This window comes from Colletotrichum truncatum (assembly GCF_014235925.2).
Source record: "Colletotrichum truncatum strain CMES1059 chromosome Unknown Contig_0003, whole genome shotgun sequence".
In the NCBI taxonomy this organism is placed as follows: domain Eukaryota; kingdom Fungi; phylum Ascomycota; class Sordariomycetes; order Glomerellales; family Glomerellaceae; genus Colletotrichum; species Colletotrichum truncatum.
This window is the reverse complement of record NW_027222400.1, coordinates 5,542,924-5,559,393: the sequence shown is the minus strand read 5'-3', so window position 1 is coordinate 5,559,393 and position 16,470 is coordinate 5,542,924. Positions and strand designations below refer to the sequence as shown.

Sequence of the window (16,470 nt, the reverse complement as noted above, 5' to 3'; positions counted from 1 at the left end):
ATAACCTATCAGCCTCGATAGATATTTGGTGAGGCAGCTCGAGTAGTGAATGTCCGCATATCTGTATGCTCATCCCACACAGATTACTCCGAAGTCTTTCAGAGTAAAGCGATTATAATCTCAACAGAATTAAGTCTAGCTACGAAATAATAGGAATGACGCCTAGCCAATAATAAAGTTGGATATGAGTTCGACCAAGCTCATTCGAGGCTTAAAAACTTCATCCAATATCAACAACGTCTGAACACATGTAGTTACTTAAACAGCCTCATTCCTTAGTACTCACCAGTCTAAAAGGCAAGAAACATTGCATGGCATGCATATCTTGCATCACCACAAAAGCCCGCATTCTAGATCCAACGCAAAGTGCTCAAATCTTCACGTAACCCAACACCCCTCTCTCAGTTACCTACTATCAACACCCCTAACATATCATAAACGCGGGGCAGCGTCACATCCCACAGACAAACACCAAAAACACAAGCCCCTAACCCCCATCAGCCCTTCCCTGACCGCGGCAGTCAAGTCACCCCCCAATCTCATCGCAAAGAAAACACACATCGGCAATCAAATGACTTCTCATCAGCCATATCGAGATGCAACATGCAACCCACCACCAAAGCCAAAAAAAAACACGCGTCCATCGCCCGGCTGGTAGAGCACCATTCCTTCTAGAAGTGAGGCGCAGTCCACCGTCTCGCCCAATCACCTAAAGTCGCCCTCCCCCCCTCTCTTGGGCAAGCGGCACAGCACAATCAAAACCACCAGTCGGATTATTCTCAGCAGCAAGTTAAGCATCCCTAACAGATACCCTCATACGCCTCGGCGCCCGGGACCGTCGTTCCGTACCGCGTTATCTGCGGGGGTGAAGAGAGAAATCCGATAAAAAGTCGAATTACGCGGCTTTCTCCAAGGAAATCTTTTCGAGGCTGACCTGAAGCTTCAATAACGGACGACGCCCGGCAGGAACTTAATCTATTCATTCGTCCGCTGACTTCGGAATCGCGACACAAGCGAGAGACCAGGGGGCCGCATTTTAAATAGCTTCGACAGCCAAGCTCCTCTGACCCGAGCTTTCTTCCCTTTCGCCGCAGAACCTTCTACATCACAGACCCCAGTATCATCGCCACGTAAATAAGAAAACATGTGGAGGAGAAAGAAGGACAAAGTCGCACAAGACGAAGCGGGCTCCGGCTCCGGCTCCGGCTCCGGCCCCGGCACACAGGACTCCACAAACCACAGCAACCCCGTTGCCGCCTCCGTAGCCCCTCCAGCCTACACCGCCCAAGACGCAACCCACTCCGTCGCACCAGACGACTTCTCCACCCTCATTACCAACCTCACGCTATCACCGTCCCCAATCCCCACTGAAGACGCGTGCCTCGCACACCTGCGTCTCCTGAAAGCGTTCGAACGCCTCAAGACGGAGATGGGGTATCGCGAGGGGCTATGGGATCTTTTCGATTGCCGCGCCAAAGCCGCCCCTTCCCCAGCCAGCAACAATGGTAAAGCTGCAGCAGCGGCAGGTCCGGGGTTCAACGAGGACGTTCTCGTCAAGATCCGCGAGAAGAGATGGGCAGTCTACGTCGCGCGGGCGGTGGATCGCTACGTTGCGTGGTGGAAGAGTTTCGTCCCGGACATGTTGCAGGAGAATGACATGATTGACCCGGACCAAGACAGAAAGGATCGGTACGAGGGTTTTGTGAAAGGCGATGGCATGGTCTGGAACGGTGATATGCTGCCGCCTTTAGGTACGCATTTTCTCCCCAGCCACCGTTTGAAAAGACGTTGCTAATCGTCCTAGATGTGTTGATGGTATGGCATGCGCATATGCTCAACCCCAGACTCTACCTCGAGGTAAGAAGCACATTTTGCTCTGCTGACGGTAGCTGCTGATACCGGCCACAGGATTGCATCCGGTACGGCCACGGGACTCTCTGGGCCGCCGGGATGCCCTGGCAAGTTGTGAACGCCGCCATCCAGGGGCCGACATTCCAATACGTCGCCTCAAACGAGTGCGTCGCGCAGTGGACCGCCAGGACTGATCTCGCATGGCGGAACGAGGACGACCCGGACACCAAAGACGTCAAATGTCCCGTGTGCGCGGCTACGGTGACGATCCCTTGGACGACGTGCGGTCAGGCTGAGGACTATCAAGGAACCAGACGCCCCGGTATTGTGGGAGAAGGTCTCGCAGATGGCCAGCTATCTCATCAGTGCCCTTCCTGCGCTAAAAAGGTGACCCACGAATCTCTCCGCATCTCTAAATTCCGAGCCGACCTGCAAGCCTCCATCACGCAGGACCACGCCATCCCCGGCACGATTCTGGACTTGAAAACCGGAATACCAAAGCTTGTCAAATACGACGACGACAGCTCGGACGGGGGATGCCCAGACCAGCTCTTTCCCGCCCGTCTCGCACGTCGTGGGCTACTTGTTGAGGTTGTCGAGATGCTGAAGCCCGAAAGCTCCGTGGCACCCTCAATGATGGCAGTGCGCAACGTCATGGAGGAAAACTTCACGGGAAGGTTTGCGGACTCAAAGAACCTAAGAGAATTGATGGACAGACATGGCCATAAGAAGGTGACTGAGTTCCGGCTCAGTTTGGACGGCCGGAGGCAGACAAGGAAGATGATGTCTCGGTATTGGGAGAACGCGTCGCCTTTGAGCATCGACTTGGTCGGCTGCGTCATGCGGCAGGGGGCTTTCACCGAAAAGATGTGCAAGGTCAGTCATCTTCACTCTATCTACTTTTCTCCGTGGTATCCTGTTGACAAAAGCGGATCAACTGGTTAAGTTTTCCCAATGCTCGCACCATCGTGGCCCAATTGATCCAAAAATACACACGCTTCATCGAAATCGTTGCCATTGCAGCAGCCACCAAAGACAAGGTCGCTGTCCCAACGCTTGACGTCGACCTCGCCTGGCACACACATCAGCTCAGTCCACAATCGTATTACAACTACTCCGTCCTAAAAACGGAGGTTTTCGTCGACCATAACGACAAAGTCGATGAGGATAGACTCAGTACCGCCTTCGAATGGACATGTAAGACGTATCAGGACAAATTCGGAGAGATATACTCCGAGTGCAAGTGCTGGTATTGTGAGAGTAAGTTTATCATCTGCGATAGCATCATATCGCCAGTCGGCGCTTTCCGATGCTGATGAAGGAATGATACTGACGGCCCTTTGCTATCAGCTGTAAGAGTAATGGCCCTGCCTGTAACCAAGATGTTCGGTTTAGGGAAGGAGGAAAAACGTAAGCATGCACCTAACCCCTCCCCCGCATCTCTCATCTGCCGTGCAACCACACTCACAATCTGTGGCCAGTTCTGGAAGCATGGCATGAATCTCCTCAAGCCAAAGACGTACCCATAGCTCCGGCTGCCGAATCAGCGCATGTCTCATCGCACCCGGCGGTGCACACCAACGAGACAACAGCCAGGCGGGTGACAACCCGTCCGCTGCGTCTTGAGTACCGTAACAGGCTGGAGGTGACACACTCCAAAGCGCGAAAGAGAGCTAACAAGACATTCAAGGTTGAGAAAGGAAAGCGAATGGGACCAAGAGGTGAGGACACAACGCGCTTCTGGGGGAAGAACATCCAAGTCGACGGACCGTGGGCGTCAGGTATGGCCGCTGCTTCAACTAGTGCGATATACCCATCTCCGCCAGGCTTCGTCCATACGGGTCCTGGATCAGTAGGCAGCTGCGCAACGGGCACGTGTGGTGGTGCGACTGGATGCGGCTCGGAGACATTGGGATTGTGCTCCGCCGGATGTGTAGGGGTAAGTTCTTGTCCTAGTACCTCTTTTGGTATTGCGCGATATATATCCCTGGTTCCTTTTCCCTTATCTACACCGAGGGTTTTGGACGTGAGCGCTGACAAAGTTACAGAGCGCGTGGTTCGGCGGCAAAGCCGGCTGCGTAGGTTTCGGTGGTGAGTGCCACAATGTTGCTGGTGGGATGCGTATTTCTAACGTACTTGGACTGCAGATTCAGGTTCAGTCGGTTTTTAAGCTTATTCGGTTGAATACAATGTCTAATCGGAGGTCGGGATGTGGGCACGGCGTCCAAGAGAAGCCCCGTCACACGAGTAATGAGAGGACGAGGATACGGAGCCTGGCTCAAGCAAATTGTGGAAACCATGTTTAATGAGAGAGTAGCCATTGATAATGTGTACACCGCTTAACGAGTCGATCACCATTCGCGCTTGCTTGGCTGCTTAACAAAGCAAATCAACCTGCGTTCGATAGCGCCGTGTCTAGGCTAGGCTTGCATTTTGGTGATACAGACAACTCGACCGCTCACCTGCCTCTCTTCGTCTGGCGTGAGACATCAGGCTTCACTACTGCAGCCCAAGAAACTCTTCGTTGGCCCCCAAGAGTTTGACCATCGCCCGGCACTTTGTCCCCATTACGCAAGATCGGCATCTGGTGCCCGAATAGGAAGGTTCCTTTAGAGCCTGGTGCGCTGGAAGGAAAGGTCCTGCACATGACGGATTGACGCGCAGCGGAGATGGACAAGATATCTCGACTCTAAACAGTCCGTTTGGGGTGTTCTGCAGGTGATTGACAGGGTCCGATAAGATAACGTGCAGTTACTGGAAGATATGAGTGGCTGGTCCCGGACTTGGTTTGAGGTTAGAGTAGACTCTGAACAAGGGAACGGGAAAGGGTGCGCGCCGTTCATCGGCACTGAGGATAAACATTATTAGATTACCCCGCCAATAAGAACAGCGATAAAGCCGCACACAGCAGTCAGCTCGCCCGCTGAACCCTGAAGACCCCCCTGCGAAGGTCCTCGAGTCGTTTGCCTCGGGTCACACTGCGACCGGACTTTGCATCTGTTTTCAGAGAAATGCGCCGTTTTGTCGTTTCAATGAAGCTGTGACGGCGGGTTCCTGGAGGGTCGGGCTGAGATTAAAGACAGCTGGTCAAGCAATCGTGGGGTCGGGAAGGATCGTGACTGGTTCAGCGGCACCTGAGAGCCGGAGAGGTGGGGTTTTGTCCTTGTTAGATAGAAGGAAACGTGGGCTTGGGACTATCGCAAACGGATGATGAAGGACCCGTCTGGATACCCACGAGACAAAGAGGAAGGAGACAAACAAAAAGATATAAACTGACGGCGGATCTCCCGCTCTGGGGCAATGGTTTACCTCAGTAAGTGCCAAGACACTCGTTCACGACATCTCACAACAGTCATCCCTGTTCCCGCTCAGTTACACCGGTCGTCTCTGTCAATATGAAGGTTACCGCCGCTCTTTTCATGCTCGCCGGCACCGGCATGGCCGCCCCCGTCCCGGAGCCCATGCCGATGCCCGCTCCTGTAAGTCGCCACGCCCTCCACCACCACCAAGACAAATAAATTTGTGCTGACAATTCAAAGCCTGGTATTCCCACGGCCGCAAATGCCAAGTCTCAGCTGGCTGCTCTGACTGTGCGTGCATGGACCAACACGGACACATACGACCGTGACCTTTTCCCCCACTGGTCAACCGTCTCTGGCACTTGCAACACCCGCGAGACGGTTCTCAAGCGCGACGGCACCAACGTCGTGACCAACTCGGCCTGCGCTTCCACCAGCGGCACCTGGGTGAGCCCTTACGATGGAGCCACCTGGACGGCGGCCAGCGATGTTGACATTGACCACATGGTCCCCTTGAAGAACGCCTGGGTTGTAAGTGATATGCTGCCCTAATTTTGATCCCGCACGGTTGCATGCCGGCGTCGCACTTCTGTGCGCTTCGACCGAATGAAAAAATGGAATCTAACATTGGATGACAGTCCGGTGCCGCATCTTGGACCACCTCCAAGCGCGAGCAGTTCGCCAACGACCTCACTCGTCCCCAGCTGTGGGCGGTTACCGACTCAGTCAACCAGTCCAAGAGTGACAAGAGCCCTGACTCTTGGAAGCCTTCCGTATCCAGCTTCCACTGCACCTATGCCAAGTCTTGGGTGCAGGTCAAGAGCTACTGGGCTCTCTCCGTAACGTCGGCTGAGAAGACCGCGCTCACAACGATGCTCAACACTTGCTAAGCGACAGAGACGGAAACGAGTGATGAATCTGTTGATGAGGATAGCGTGGCCCGATGGTAGCCAACGGGTTGAGTGGGTGTTTTTGCCCTTTAGTATTTTCTTCTCTTCAACTTTTTTTTTCTTCAGGGGAAGTTCTTTTTCCCAAAACAGGCCATCGGCTATGGAATATGGGCCAGCCGAGAACGGTGGTGGATGGTTGAAGGACCGGTTCCGCTTGGCGCCAAAGCTGGCGTATGATGACGATTTGAAACGGATTGATTCTGAGGCCAGAAAAACAAGGCCATTGTTGCATGATGCATCAAAGGGAGGCAAATCCAGATGCTAATGGTGTAGAAAATCTTGATGATGTCGCTCTAGCCTCGGACCAGATATGCAACAAAAAATGGAAAAAAGCAACGAGTCACCGCTGCTCTTGAAATGTAAGGAGCCGTCTTTGCCTTGCTTGATGCGATTATATGCTGGTTTCAATCATTGATAACTGCGATCGGCAATCTCGGTACAACTCCAAGGGTCTCGTCTAATTTGCGAAAGTCACGAGACGACCAACGCTCTTGGCATCCCATATGATCGTGTGTTCAGTCTGCTGCGCCGTAGGGCTGGGCAGGGCAACGAGTTGGTGTTGGTGTGCAGCAGATTTGCCAGAAATGCTGTCTCCTCGGGGTCTCGCAGGGTGAGCACTACTATGTCAGAGCTAATCCTCTTTGCGACAGTGGACCAACAACCCGAAATTGCGCCAATGCGAGCCGAGACCTCGGCGGGCAAAAAGAGGGGGTATCTTGTCGAACGTTTAGGCTTCAGACAGTGGCGTCGAAAAGAATGTCAGCCGAGGGCTGGGGGGAAATCGAGACTGGAACAATCTTGACGACAGCGTTGTCGTAAATGATGGATGGATGTTTGCGAGTGAACACAAGCGCCGTCATATTGGATGGTATCGGCATAGATTGGTCAAGACGGAAGACAAGAAACCTAGGAGACGACAAGAAAAGGCGTGAGATGATTAAGAGGCCATGAAGCCAAAAAAGGGCGAGAATGGAGAGAGGTTGGGAATTGGAACATCTGGAACTTGATGACGGCGGAGTGAGACGGAAGCAGCGCCCGGGTCTGGACTGAGATGGGCAGTTTCGGCACAGCAACAACGGGCAACCAACACTGTCGGACCCTCACACTTTCCTGCATCGCCATTCAGGAGTGACCACAGTAACTATTTGCCCTTTTCCTCTGAAAGGTGGATGGAATTCTGGGAAGGAAGGACCGCAAAGGCGGCAAAAAAAAAAAAAAAAAAAAGAAGGTGCAGCTAAGGTAATTTCCACTCGCAGCAGCCAATCCCAAAAGAACCAAGAAGCTACTAGTAAGTAAGCACTTGGGTTTGCTAATGTATCTCTCCATACTCCGTTTGCAGAAAAGATACCTTGGGCCTTGCCTGCGTCGCACCTTCCCCCTCCTTCCAATTCTACCTGCTCTTTCCCTGCATCCGCCCAGCCAAACCCGCTCCTGTCACTGGTGCATTCTGCCTATTCTGGTCCTTGGCAGGTGGTCTCTCCTTGCCAGTGAATGGGCAACAACGGGCGACCAAGACGCCCCTAATGCGGCACAAAATGAGGCACAGCCTTTCTTGGAGCCTTGGGATGGACAAAGTCCCGTCGTTCTGGGCAGGGGCGGCTGAGAAAACGCAGGTACAATTACTGGGTCACATCCGCACTCGTGTTACTTGCCATTTGCCTGCTTTCAGCTTCTTCTTTTTCTTTTTGGCCTTCTCTGATCGCTCACATTCTCTGAGCACTTTGTAGCTTTCCCCCCCAGCCTCTCGTTTATACGTTTTCGCCCTAGTGACTACCGTCAGTGCCATTCTTTTCACTGTCCGTCACTGACCCTGGCCGCCACTGCCTCTAAGCCCTCCGATTTCTATATTTGGAGAGATCCTTACATCAAGTTAGCCGTCTGATCTCGTCACTCGGACCACAGCTCGTTCTCGTCTCTGTGATATATCACATCCCACTTTCGTTCATTTCTCTTCCAGCAACCCAACCCAACCTCATCGAGCTTTCATTGCTTTCCACCAGTCAAGATGAAGTTTACAGCCCTCACTCTGGCCGTCGCCGGCCTGGCTTCTGCGCAGACTTGGTCGTTGTGCAACCCCGTTAAAGGAGACAGTGAGTCTAAACCCCCCACTTACACCAGTAACTTGGAATACCCTAACATCCATCAGCTTGCCCTGCAAACCCAGCTTTCGGTGGTGATGCCAGCTATGACTTCCGTAACGCGGCCAAGATTGACGATCTGGAGTCATTCTTCATCGTCGATGGTGGTGTCAAGTACAACCCCAAGGTCATGACATTCTCCAAGGACACAGGCGCAAAGATGATCATCTTTGAAGAAAACAACGCCCCCACCCTCACCTCCAAGAATTACATCTTCTTTGGCAAGGTCGAAGTCGAGCTCCAAGCCGCTCCCGGCCAGGGTATCGTCACCAGTATCGTACTCCAGTCCGACGCTCTGGATGAGATCGACTGGGAATTCGTCGGCGCCGACCAGGCCCGCGTCCAAACCAACTTCTACGCCCTTGGTGTCAACGACTACACCCGTGCCAGGTACTACGAGGTTCCCTTCAACCCCATGACCTCGATACACACGTACACCATCGAGTGGACCAAGGAGGCCATCGTCTTCTCCATTGACGGCAAGGTGTACCGCACCGCCACCCCTGCCGAGGGCAACTACCCGCAGACGCCCATGCAGCTGAAGCTTGGAACCTGGGTCGGTGGCAAGGGTGATGCTCAGGGCACTATCGACTGGGCTGGTGGTCTCGCACAATGGGACCAGGCTCCTTTCGCCGCTTATTACCGCTCTCTTAAGATCTCGGACTACGCTGGCGGTGACAAGGCCGGTGCCACCTCTTACGAATACAAGAAGGGCTCCGACGGCAAGTGGCAGAGCATCCGCGTCAACGGCGTCGGCGAGAAGAAGGGAGGCTCCGACGGTGTTTACAAGGAGCAGCCCAGCGCCGAGTCCACGGGCTCCGTTGCACCCACCACTGGATCTGCTACCAAGGCCGCTTCCACTGCCAGCAGTTCTCCCAGTGTTTCCTCGCCTCCTGTTATCGCCGACAGCAAATCCACGACGACTGCCGCCGTCAACGCGACGCTTGTGACAAGACTGACCAGCAAGGCCGAGTCGGCTACTGGATCCGTCCACGCCCAGACCACTCTTCCCAGTGCCTCCGCCAGACCCACCGAGCCGGCACCTGCTGCTGCTTCTTCTGTTCAAGGAAGCGTCTTCATTGCTGGTGTCGCCGCCTTCTTTGCCGCCATGATGCTATAGCCTGGTGCCTTTGTACAGTTTGGAGCTTTCGACGCCCGACCCATATTTAATGTGTAAATAATGCTTATGGGCCAGGCGCTGTGTATGATTGTACGTTGGGGTAACAGAGTGGTTACATGGTTTGTCTTTGGAGACAACCACGGAGTTTTGCTACTCGTTTTAATAATACCACAATGAATGAATCCTTCTTTTACTTTTATCGACAAGTGATGTGTAACGCCAGCGTTGGAAGTTGTGACATGTATAAAGCCCCCAGCGGACTCATTTTTTGATTCTCGATCTTTGGTTATCCCAAGATCTTTCTTTCATTACTTGGTGAAAGCAAGTGCCTCTGGGCTATCCGCTGTTAAACAAGCGTATGCAGGGATACAAATGATGAAAACATCTATCAGAAAACGGCACCATAAAGCCAAAGCAATAAAATTTCAGTTTTCATTGTTACCCTATTATCCACCGTTCGAGGACATCACGTCGACCTGGCCTAAACATACGATCCAATGATGATGGCAAAAGAAGAAGCAATACATGTATACATGCAAACTTGGGAACAAGAGCGTCTTCTACAATTTGGGATGCATACATCCAGGCTCATCAGTATCAGTGCACTCAACTCCCTATCGTCCCATCACAAGCAAACAAACAGAACCCAGTAATGTTTCCAAGAAAGCCAAGAAACGGGAAAGAATGACGCCAATATCCTCGACACATCCAGTATCTCTCTTTTCTTTGATGCCTCGCTAAAAAAAGAGATTCACAAATCCAGTGAGTCGAAAACGTGACAGACTCAATGACCCCAATCCCAAGCCAGCAACGGAAAACGGCTCGATCTCGGCGCGTGAGAAAAAAAAAAAAAAACCCCCCGCCCACGCAACCAACCGCCGCCCCCTGTCTCAAATATTCACAACGACGACTTCTCCCAAAATAACATCAACGGGGGCACCCGTTGAGCCGCGCGCCCATGTCTCTCGCCTCACACAATCGAAATCCCCCCTCCAAGCAAGCGTTTTACATACCATACCCTCAAACGGTGCCGCACACATCTCACATAAACGTCTTCATTTACGTCCCCAGCAGACATGATACTCATTGACGCATCCCCTAAACGGCCCTCGACCTATCTCCACGACCGTTAAAAAAAAAAAAAAAGACACCCAATCACAAAACAAGAGTTTTAAAAAAAAAACCAGTCTTCATTTCTTTTTGTCTTGCCCCGTTAATTATTATTTTACACCCCATTACCCAAGTCCCCGCCCTCCGTTCAAAGCCAGAAATGCCAGGACGCAGACTATCCTCGTTCAACGAGGCCACTCGGAGCAGCAGGATTCAAAACTGCGAGCGATCCCATTATTATATCTCCCCTCAAGCATTGCAGAGGGTCGGCCAGTGACTCCGTTACAGACGAGGGTGTATGTGTGTGTGTGTGTGTGTGTGTGTGTTGTCCGCTTGACGGAGAAAAAGTCTGGGTATCAAACTAGGTTTGTACAAATGGAAAGGGAAAAAAAAGATAAAAGAATTAAAACAAACTTGAAAATGCACCATTGCCAACACCCTGATAATGCCCATGCCCACCCAAACTCCTAGAGTCCAACGTGGTCATGTCGTCGTGGGCTCGGCCGTATTTGCCTGTAAACCTTCCTCTCGTGAATTTCCTGATTAGACCTCCCTCTTTTTCTTCTGATTACACCCGTCCCTTTTCATGCTCTGATAGTCATGTTTTGCGGGACATCAAATTCAATCTCTCCTTCATCCAATTCTCCCCTCGCAGCTCGGCGAGCCAAGTCTCTCTCCGAGTAGATCTCGTTCTTGCGTACCGCCGCCTGCTGTAGGCAGTCAACGTACGTGCGGAACTTGACAATCTCTCTCAAGAGGTAAGCGCTCTTGCGTTCCCAGTTGGCCATGGCCTTGTTCGCGTTGGTCCCGCGGGGCGTAAAGGCAAGGAGCATGGGGCTGCGCAGCTGGTTGTGCGTTTGCAGCTCGTCCTCAATGCCCTTGACGTACGCCACCAGGCTACCGAGCTGCTCCTCCTCGGGCAGGTTGCTAGGCCGCATGCTTTGCGTCGGGGGTGCCCAGTCGGCAACGGTAATCCTGTCTCCAGGCAGCTTGTTGCCGCGGCCAGCTGAGTAGGGGCGGCCGGAGCCGTAATCAAGAGACGCGGAGCGGAAGGTGCCGCTTTGCATACTCGGGCGAGTGTTGGCAGCGCTGCTTCCCGGCCGCGAGGTGCGGCCCGATGGCTGCCCCGAAGTCTGTTCGTTGATAGCTGTGACGAGGGCGTTGTTAATAATGGCGTCGCTCCAGCCGTACTCAATGTTGCTGATACCACCGACCAACGGGTGCGTACTCAACCGCGCGCTCCAGTAGTTGGCCGTGGTTACAAACTCCTTACTGATTTCGGGCGTGCCGACCTGGAAAAGGTGAACGGCGCCGCTGGGCAAGCTGAGCGCCCATACATGAGGTCGGGCTCTCGAATAGCCGGGCGGTGGCAGGGCGGATGCTAACGTCTGGCGAAGGCTAAATGTGCCAAGGTTAGTAGCATTCTCCTGCCAATTTCCGCCTCCAACAATAGCAGGGCCTTTGGGCGCTTGACGATTGCGGTGCTTTCGTCCCAACGACGATTTGTTAGTGCCAAACGAAAAGATGCTCATCTGGCCTTTTTGAATGACCGCAAAAACCTCGTTCCAGTGCCTATCCTTTGCTTTCTTGTCAATACCATCCAGGTGGTGCTTGTGAATCACGATACCCTCCTTCACCCACGGGGGTCCGGCTAGCTCGAGGGACTCATCTTCGAGGAGGTGCGCGGGTCTTAGTTCGTCGCTCATGATCGAGGGGGCCTTGCCGAAGCTTGACTCATCATCACGGATGATGGCCTGGCTAAGGGCGTTGGCAAATCCGATGGACTGTTGATAGTCTCCTCCCTTGAAAGATGAGTGGAGCGAATCCACAGACATCGAGGTTTGCGTTCTCCCCAGCGAGAGCTTGCTCCACGTCGCGGACGAAGCCGTAGGGCTCCAAACCGAATTTCCGTCCTCGAAGCTCGTTCTCGACGAAGAGAATCCCGGATTGCCCATACGAGGTCGTGACCTGCTCTTCGAATTCCATCTGGAAGAATTGGCACGACCATGTTCAGCTATGCGCCCTCGCATAGATGCCTGACTCTCTGACGGGGCCTTACTCAGAACGCTAGGCGTTCGCTTCAACATGCCGATAACGGACAGGCTATTGGTATTACTGGGCGTCAAGTTCTTGGACGGGTCCGCACCGAATAGTGGTAATCGCTCGTCGCGGATCGAGGTATAAATGTCCTTGAGGACGACTTCAACCTGGCTTTCCCAAGCTCGCATCGAACCGTCGAACGGTGCCTTGACCAGCGGTCCGCATTCGTCGTGGGCGTTCTCCGAGGAACCTTCTTCGTTTCTCGGCGGCGGTCGGAACGACAATCGGCGTGAAACGAACCGTTCTTCGATCGAGTGCCTGGAGTCATCGCCTCCGAGGGAGCTGTTGGGTTTGCCGGGCAGAACGGTCGGTCGCTCAAAGGCTTCAGGAGCAGACTCGGCCACCGCTTGAATGATCGTAGTCATGGTATTTTTCACGAACTGACTCCGAGTCATCTTTTGGTCGATGTCAGCAAGATGTAGGTCAGTGTTGAGCAGCATGATCGAATAGCAGATTGTGTGAATGACATCTGTATGAAGCTAGTTAGCAGGATGATTAAGCCATCGTTAATAGGCAATAACTCACCAGAAGCTTTGAACCCATGGTTGGTGTTGCAATCGCACCAGCGCTTTGAAAAAGCAACCAGAATACGATCCACCTGTTGGGTCTCTGCTCTAAAAACCAAACGTTCGCAAATCAAACGAAGACTTTGCAGGATGCTCTTGTTGGTGAAATCATAAAGGTCCATGTATGCACGCAGGGTTCTCTGCCGGATGGGGCCTTCCTCGCCCATCCATGCAGCGGCCTTCTCCTTCTGGATGAAGTCCTCATTACCGTCAAAGATCTTCTGTGCCTTTTGGCGATCGTCATCGGTTGGGTCTCCGACCACAAATTCGGGTTCGTCCAGTGGTTTCGCGTTCATCGACTCGAACGTACCCAAAACCTTGGGGCTGTTGTCGAGATTTTCGACTCTGACGCTGGGCGTTCCGCTGATTGCAGACTTGTATTCAGTAGTAGTGGATCCGGATGCCCTGCTGGTAGATCTGGTGCCCTCGATCGGTAGCACGAGTCCCGGCTTGTGGCCTTCCTCATCAGAGTCTGCTGTGTCAACAGTAAGATTGTTGATTTTCCTGCCTCTGATTGTGGAATCATCTCTTCTGCCCGGTTTCTGACCCTTGTCTCTTCTTGTCTTACCCCGTTGTTTCGACTCGGAATCGGCCTCGTTGTCGCTGCCATCAATGTCCAGGAACGAGTTATTCCTCTTCTCGCTCGAAACGGGGGGTTTAGGCGGCGGTCGAGTTGGGGTGTCGGTGCGACGTTCGCTTTCGGAATAAGAATGCTCGTCGCTGTGAGAGCCAGGCCTGACCTCTCGAATGCGTGCATTGGGACTCGGGTCGTAGTCGGGCGAGAATGAACGTGGGTGCTCCTCTGCGGATGTTCCCTCGTCTTGCGAAGTGGCCGCCATATCTGCATCAGTAGCTTGGAGGGAAGCAGATGGAGGAGAGAGCGGCGCGTTGGGCGTCAAGGGGCTTCCTTTAAGGTAGGGATTCATAACCCTACGCAAGCTGCTGATTGGACTGGGCTCAGGCTTCGCGGAAAGCTTGTCCTTAGTAACGCCCAGCTGGATTGGAGGCACGAGAGGGGGCATAGGCGGCTCGAGGGCGGTAGGAGCAGGTACTGGAGGCACGTCGTCGGCGGACACAGACTTCTTTCTGCGACGGAAGAAAGAGCTCGGCTTCTTTTGCAGCACGTGATGGTGAGAATGGGATGAAGACGTGTCCCTCGAGGGCGGGGCGGATGTGGACGGCTTCATCTGGTTGGCGATGTGGAGAGATCGATTCCCGGATCTCTGATCGGCAGTATCCACAGGTGTTGAGGACGGTACGCCCGACGAGTTTTGCGTCTCGGATGAGTTATTGGAGGCATTGTTTCTGGACGAGCCAAAGACTCGCCTGAAAAACCCCGGTTTTTCTTTTGTTTGCGACGGTGTATGTGTCGGAATCGGAGCTCCGTGCACGGCCTCTTTTGTCTTGCCGTAGCCCACGTGTGGCGCGGGTGCGGAATCAATCTCGAACGTGGGAGCTGCTGCAGGTGTGGGCGCGGGTGCGGGTACGGGTGCGGGTGCGGCTACTGGCGCGGGTAATGGAGGCACCTCTTCACGAGCCTTGGTGGCATTATTTTCTGTCTTGCGGTTTGTCGATGTGCTTTTGGCAGATCGGTTCGAGCGTTTGCGTTCGAGAGCAACTGGCGGCGGCTCTATTTGGTCATCAGTCTCGGGAGCGATTACAGGCGATCGGGGATAGGATGTGGCGGGAGGGGTCATGGGCTGGGCTATGCGTCTAGGTCCTCCAGGCACTGTGGGCGTCGGCGCGGCATCGTAGTCTTCGCTAAAAAAAGTGTTGGAAAACTCAATGTGCCATGGCGCCTGTCCATGTTGTTGTTGTTGTTGTTGTTGTTGCTGCTGCTGCTGGGTGAATTGAAATGCCGGGGGACGATGACCGTAATCGAAACTCGAGGATCTGCCACCGAAGCCCGACGCCCACCTAGTGCTGCCGAGGACCTGAGCATAGCCCGCGTCGATGCTATTCGAACTGCTGCTTTTTGTGCTCCCCTTACCTCCCCTGGAATGCATGTGACGTGGGGTGCCTGGAGTGCTCCGCATAGATTCGCGCATACTGCTGATGCGGTGCAGTCCGCTCTGAAAATTGGAACTACTATTACTCCGTCGTCCTCGTGAGGATATCCTGCTTGCATCGTCGGCGTCGAAATCGGAACTGTATGAGTAACTGTGGCCGTTGGCCCGGGCTCCTCTCACTGGCCTCGGCATGCTGTCTCCGTCTGTATCGTAAGGGTATTGTTGTGACGGGTCGTCGAACAGACCTCCTCTTCCGCTTCCAAATGGACCGCCCATGGAGAATTGGTCAAGAGAGATGAGCATATTAGTCATGAGAGAGTCGCGTGTAACATTGCGCGGGGACAGGGACAGGTCGTGAGAATCGCGAGGACGAGATTGATCGGGATTGTCGTTCTCCTTATTCGAGGACATGTCGAAACTATCGGCAGAATCGGGGGTGTCTAGGAAAGAGTCGTCGGCATGGCGGGAGGAGGGGCCTCTAAGCGCTCGGGAGCTGGACTTGAGAGAAATTGGCGGCGGCTGCTTATTTCTGTTGCTTGGCGGCGTCTGGGGGTCGGCCAAAGCAGAGACGGAGGGCTCTCGTTCTCCTCGCGACACGACTGGCGACCTAGGGCGGCCAGTAGGAGATGTGTCAATGTTGAGATTAGGACGACGACGGCTTGAACGTCGAGGGATGTCGGCGTACATTGTGAAGGAAAAAAAAGAACGGAACGGGGTATCGTGCGGGTCAGGAAGTGTTTTCAACTCATTTCCAGCTTTCCAATCCAATAAGCCTAACAGGCACAAGCCCAGGTCCTGGTTCTAGGTTCAGGTCCGGGTCCAAAAACTAGGTAGGGACAGGTGCAGCACCAGCTGTAAAAGGCCGGACTACTTGGATATGGTGGGTTGCGGAATAGGTGCAGGTCGAAAGTGCCGTCCTGCAAATCCAATGCGACCCAAGACAAAGCGATCCAATCCTAGGCGGATAGAAACGCCGCAATCGAGCCAAACCGAAAGGCTACTCAGTCGCAATGTCCACAACGCCGGGTTCGGAATCGAGGGATTACACGGACTAGCCGCGGGCTTTGTCCCATGAACGAGGCCTAACCCAGTAATCAGTGGCCGAAATGAACGTAGGCGACTTTCTCCTTTTGGTGGGCGACGTCGTAATATTTTCTTTTTTTTCCTTTTGCTCGTGCGGATTGCTTCCTTTTTCTTCCTCTCTCTCTCTCTGTTTCCGTCTTGCTGTTGCCCCCCTATAGATTGGATTGAGCAAGGTGTGGGGGAGTAATCAATCATAGGCAACAAGTGCCACGGGAAGCGAGAATTGGTGTATTGTGAGCGGGCG

General features: G+C 53.5%; 4 protein-coding genes across 4 annotated transcripts; 3 read left to right on the top strand and 1 right to left on the bottom strand.

Moving 5' to 3' along the window:
- Positions 1-1,144: 1,144 nt before the first annotated feature.
- CTRU02_206395 (alpha-ketoglutarate-dependent sulfonate dioxygenase) lies at positions 1,145-4,021 on the top strand (the record flags this gene model as incomplete). The annotated part of the gene is made up of 8 exons (XM_036728009.1): positions 1,145-1,751; positions 1,805-1,857; positions 1,909-2,727; positions 2,781-3,111; positions 3,202-3,261; positions 3,333-3,790; positions 3,900-3,942; positions 3,999-4,021. 8 exons carry the CDS (start codon positions 1,145-1,147, stop codon positions 4,019-4,021), a joined length of 2,394 nt encoding a protein of 797 aa, XP_036580123.1.
- A 1,225-nt stretch (positions 4,022-5,246) lies between these two features.
- On the top strand, positions 5,247-6,040 carry CTRU02_206394 (uncharacterized protein; the record flags this gene model as incomplete). The annotated part of the gene is made up of 3 exons (XM_036728010.1): positions 5,247-5,330; positions 5,391-5,681; positions 5,789-6,040. 3 exons carry the CDS (start codon positions 5,247-5,249, stop codon positions 6,038-6,040), a joined length of 627 nt encoding a protein of 208 aa, XP_036580124.1.
- A 2,065-nt stretch (positions 6,041-8,105) lies between these two features.
- Positions 8,106-9,358, top strand: CTRU02_206393 (glycosyl hydrolase family 16 protein; the record flags this gene model as incomplete). The annotated part of the gene is made up of 2 exons (XM_036728011.1): positions 8,106-8,190; positions 8,247-9,358. 2 exons carry the CDS (start codon positions 8,106-8,108, stop codon positions 9,356-9,358), a joined length of 1,197 nt encoding a protein of 398 aa, XP_036580125.1.
- Positions 9,359-11,052: 1,694 nt separating this feature from the next.
- Positions 11,053-15,830, bottom strand: CTRU02_206392 (sec7 domain-containing protein; the record flags this gene model as incomplete). The annotated part of the gene is made up of 2 exons (XM_036728012.1): positions 11,053-13,037; positions 13,094-15,830. The coding sequence occupies 2 exons, from the start codon at positions 15,828-15,830 to the stop codon at positions 11,053-11,055; spliced, it is 4,722 nt and encodes a 1,573-aa protein (XP_036580126.1).
- Positions 15,831-16,470: the final 640 nt, after the last annotated feature.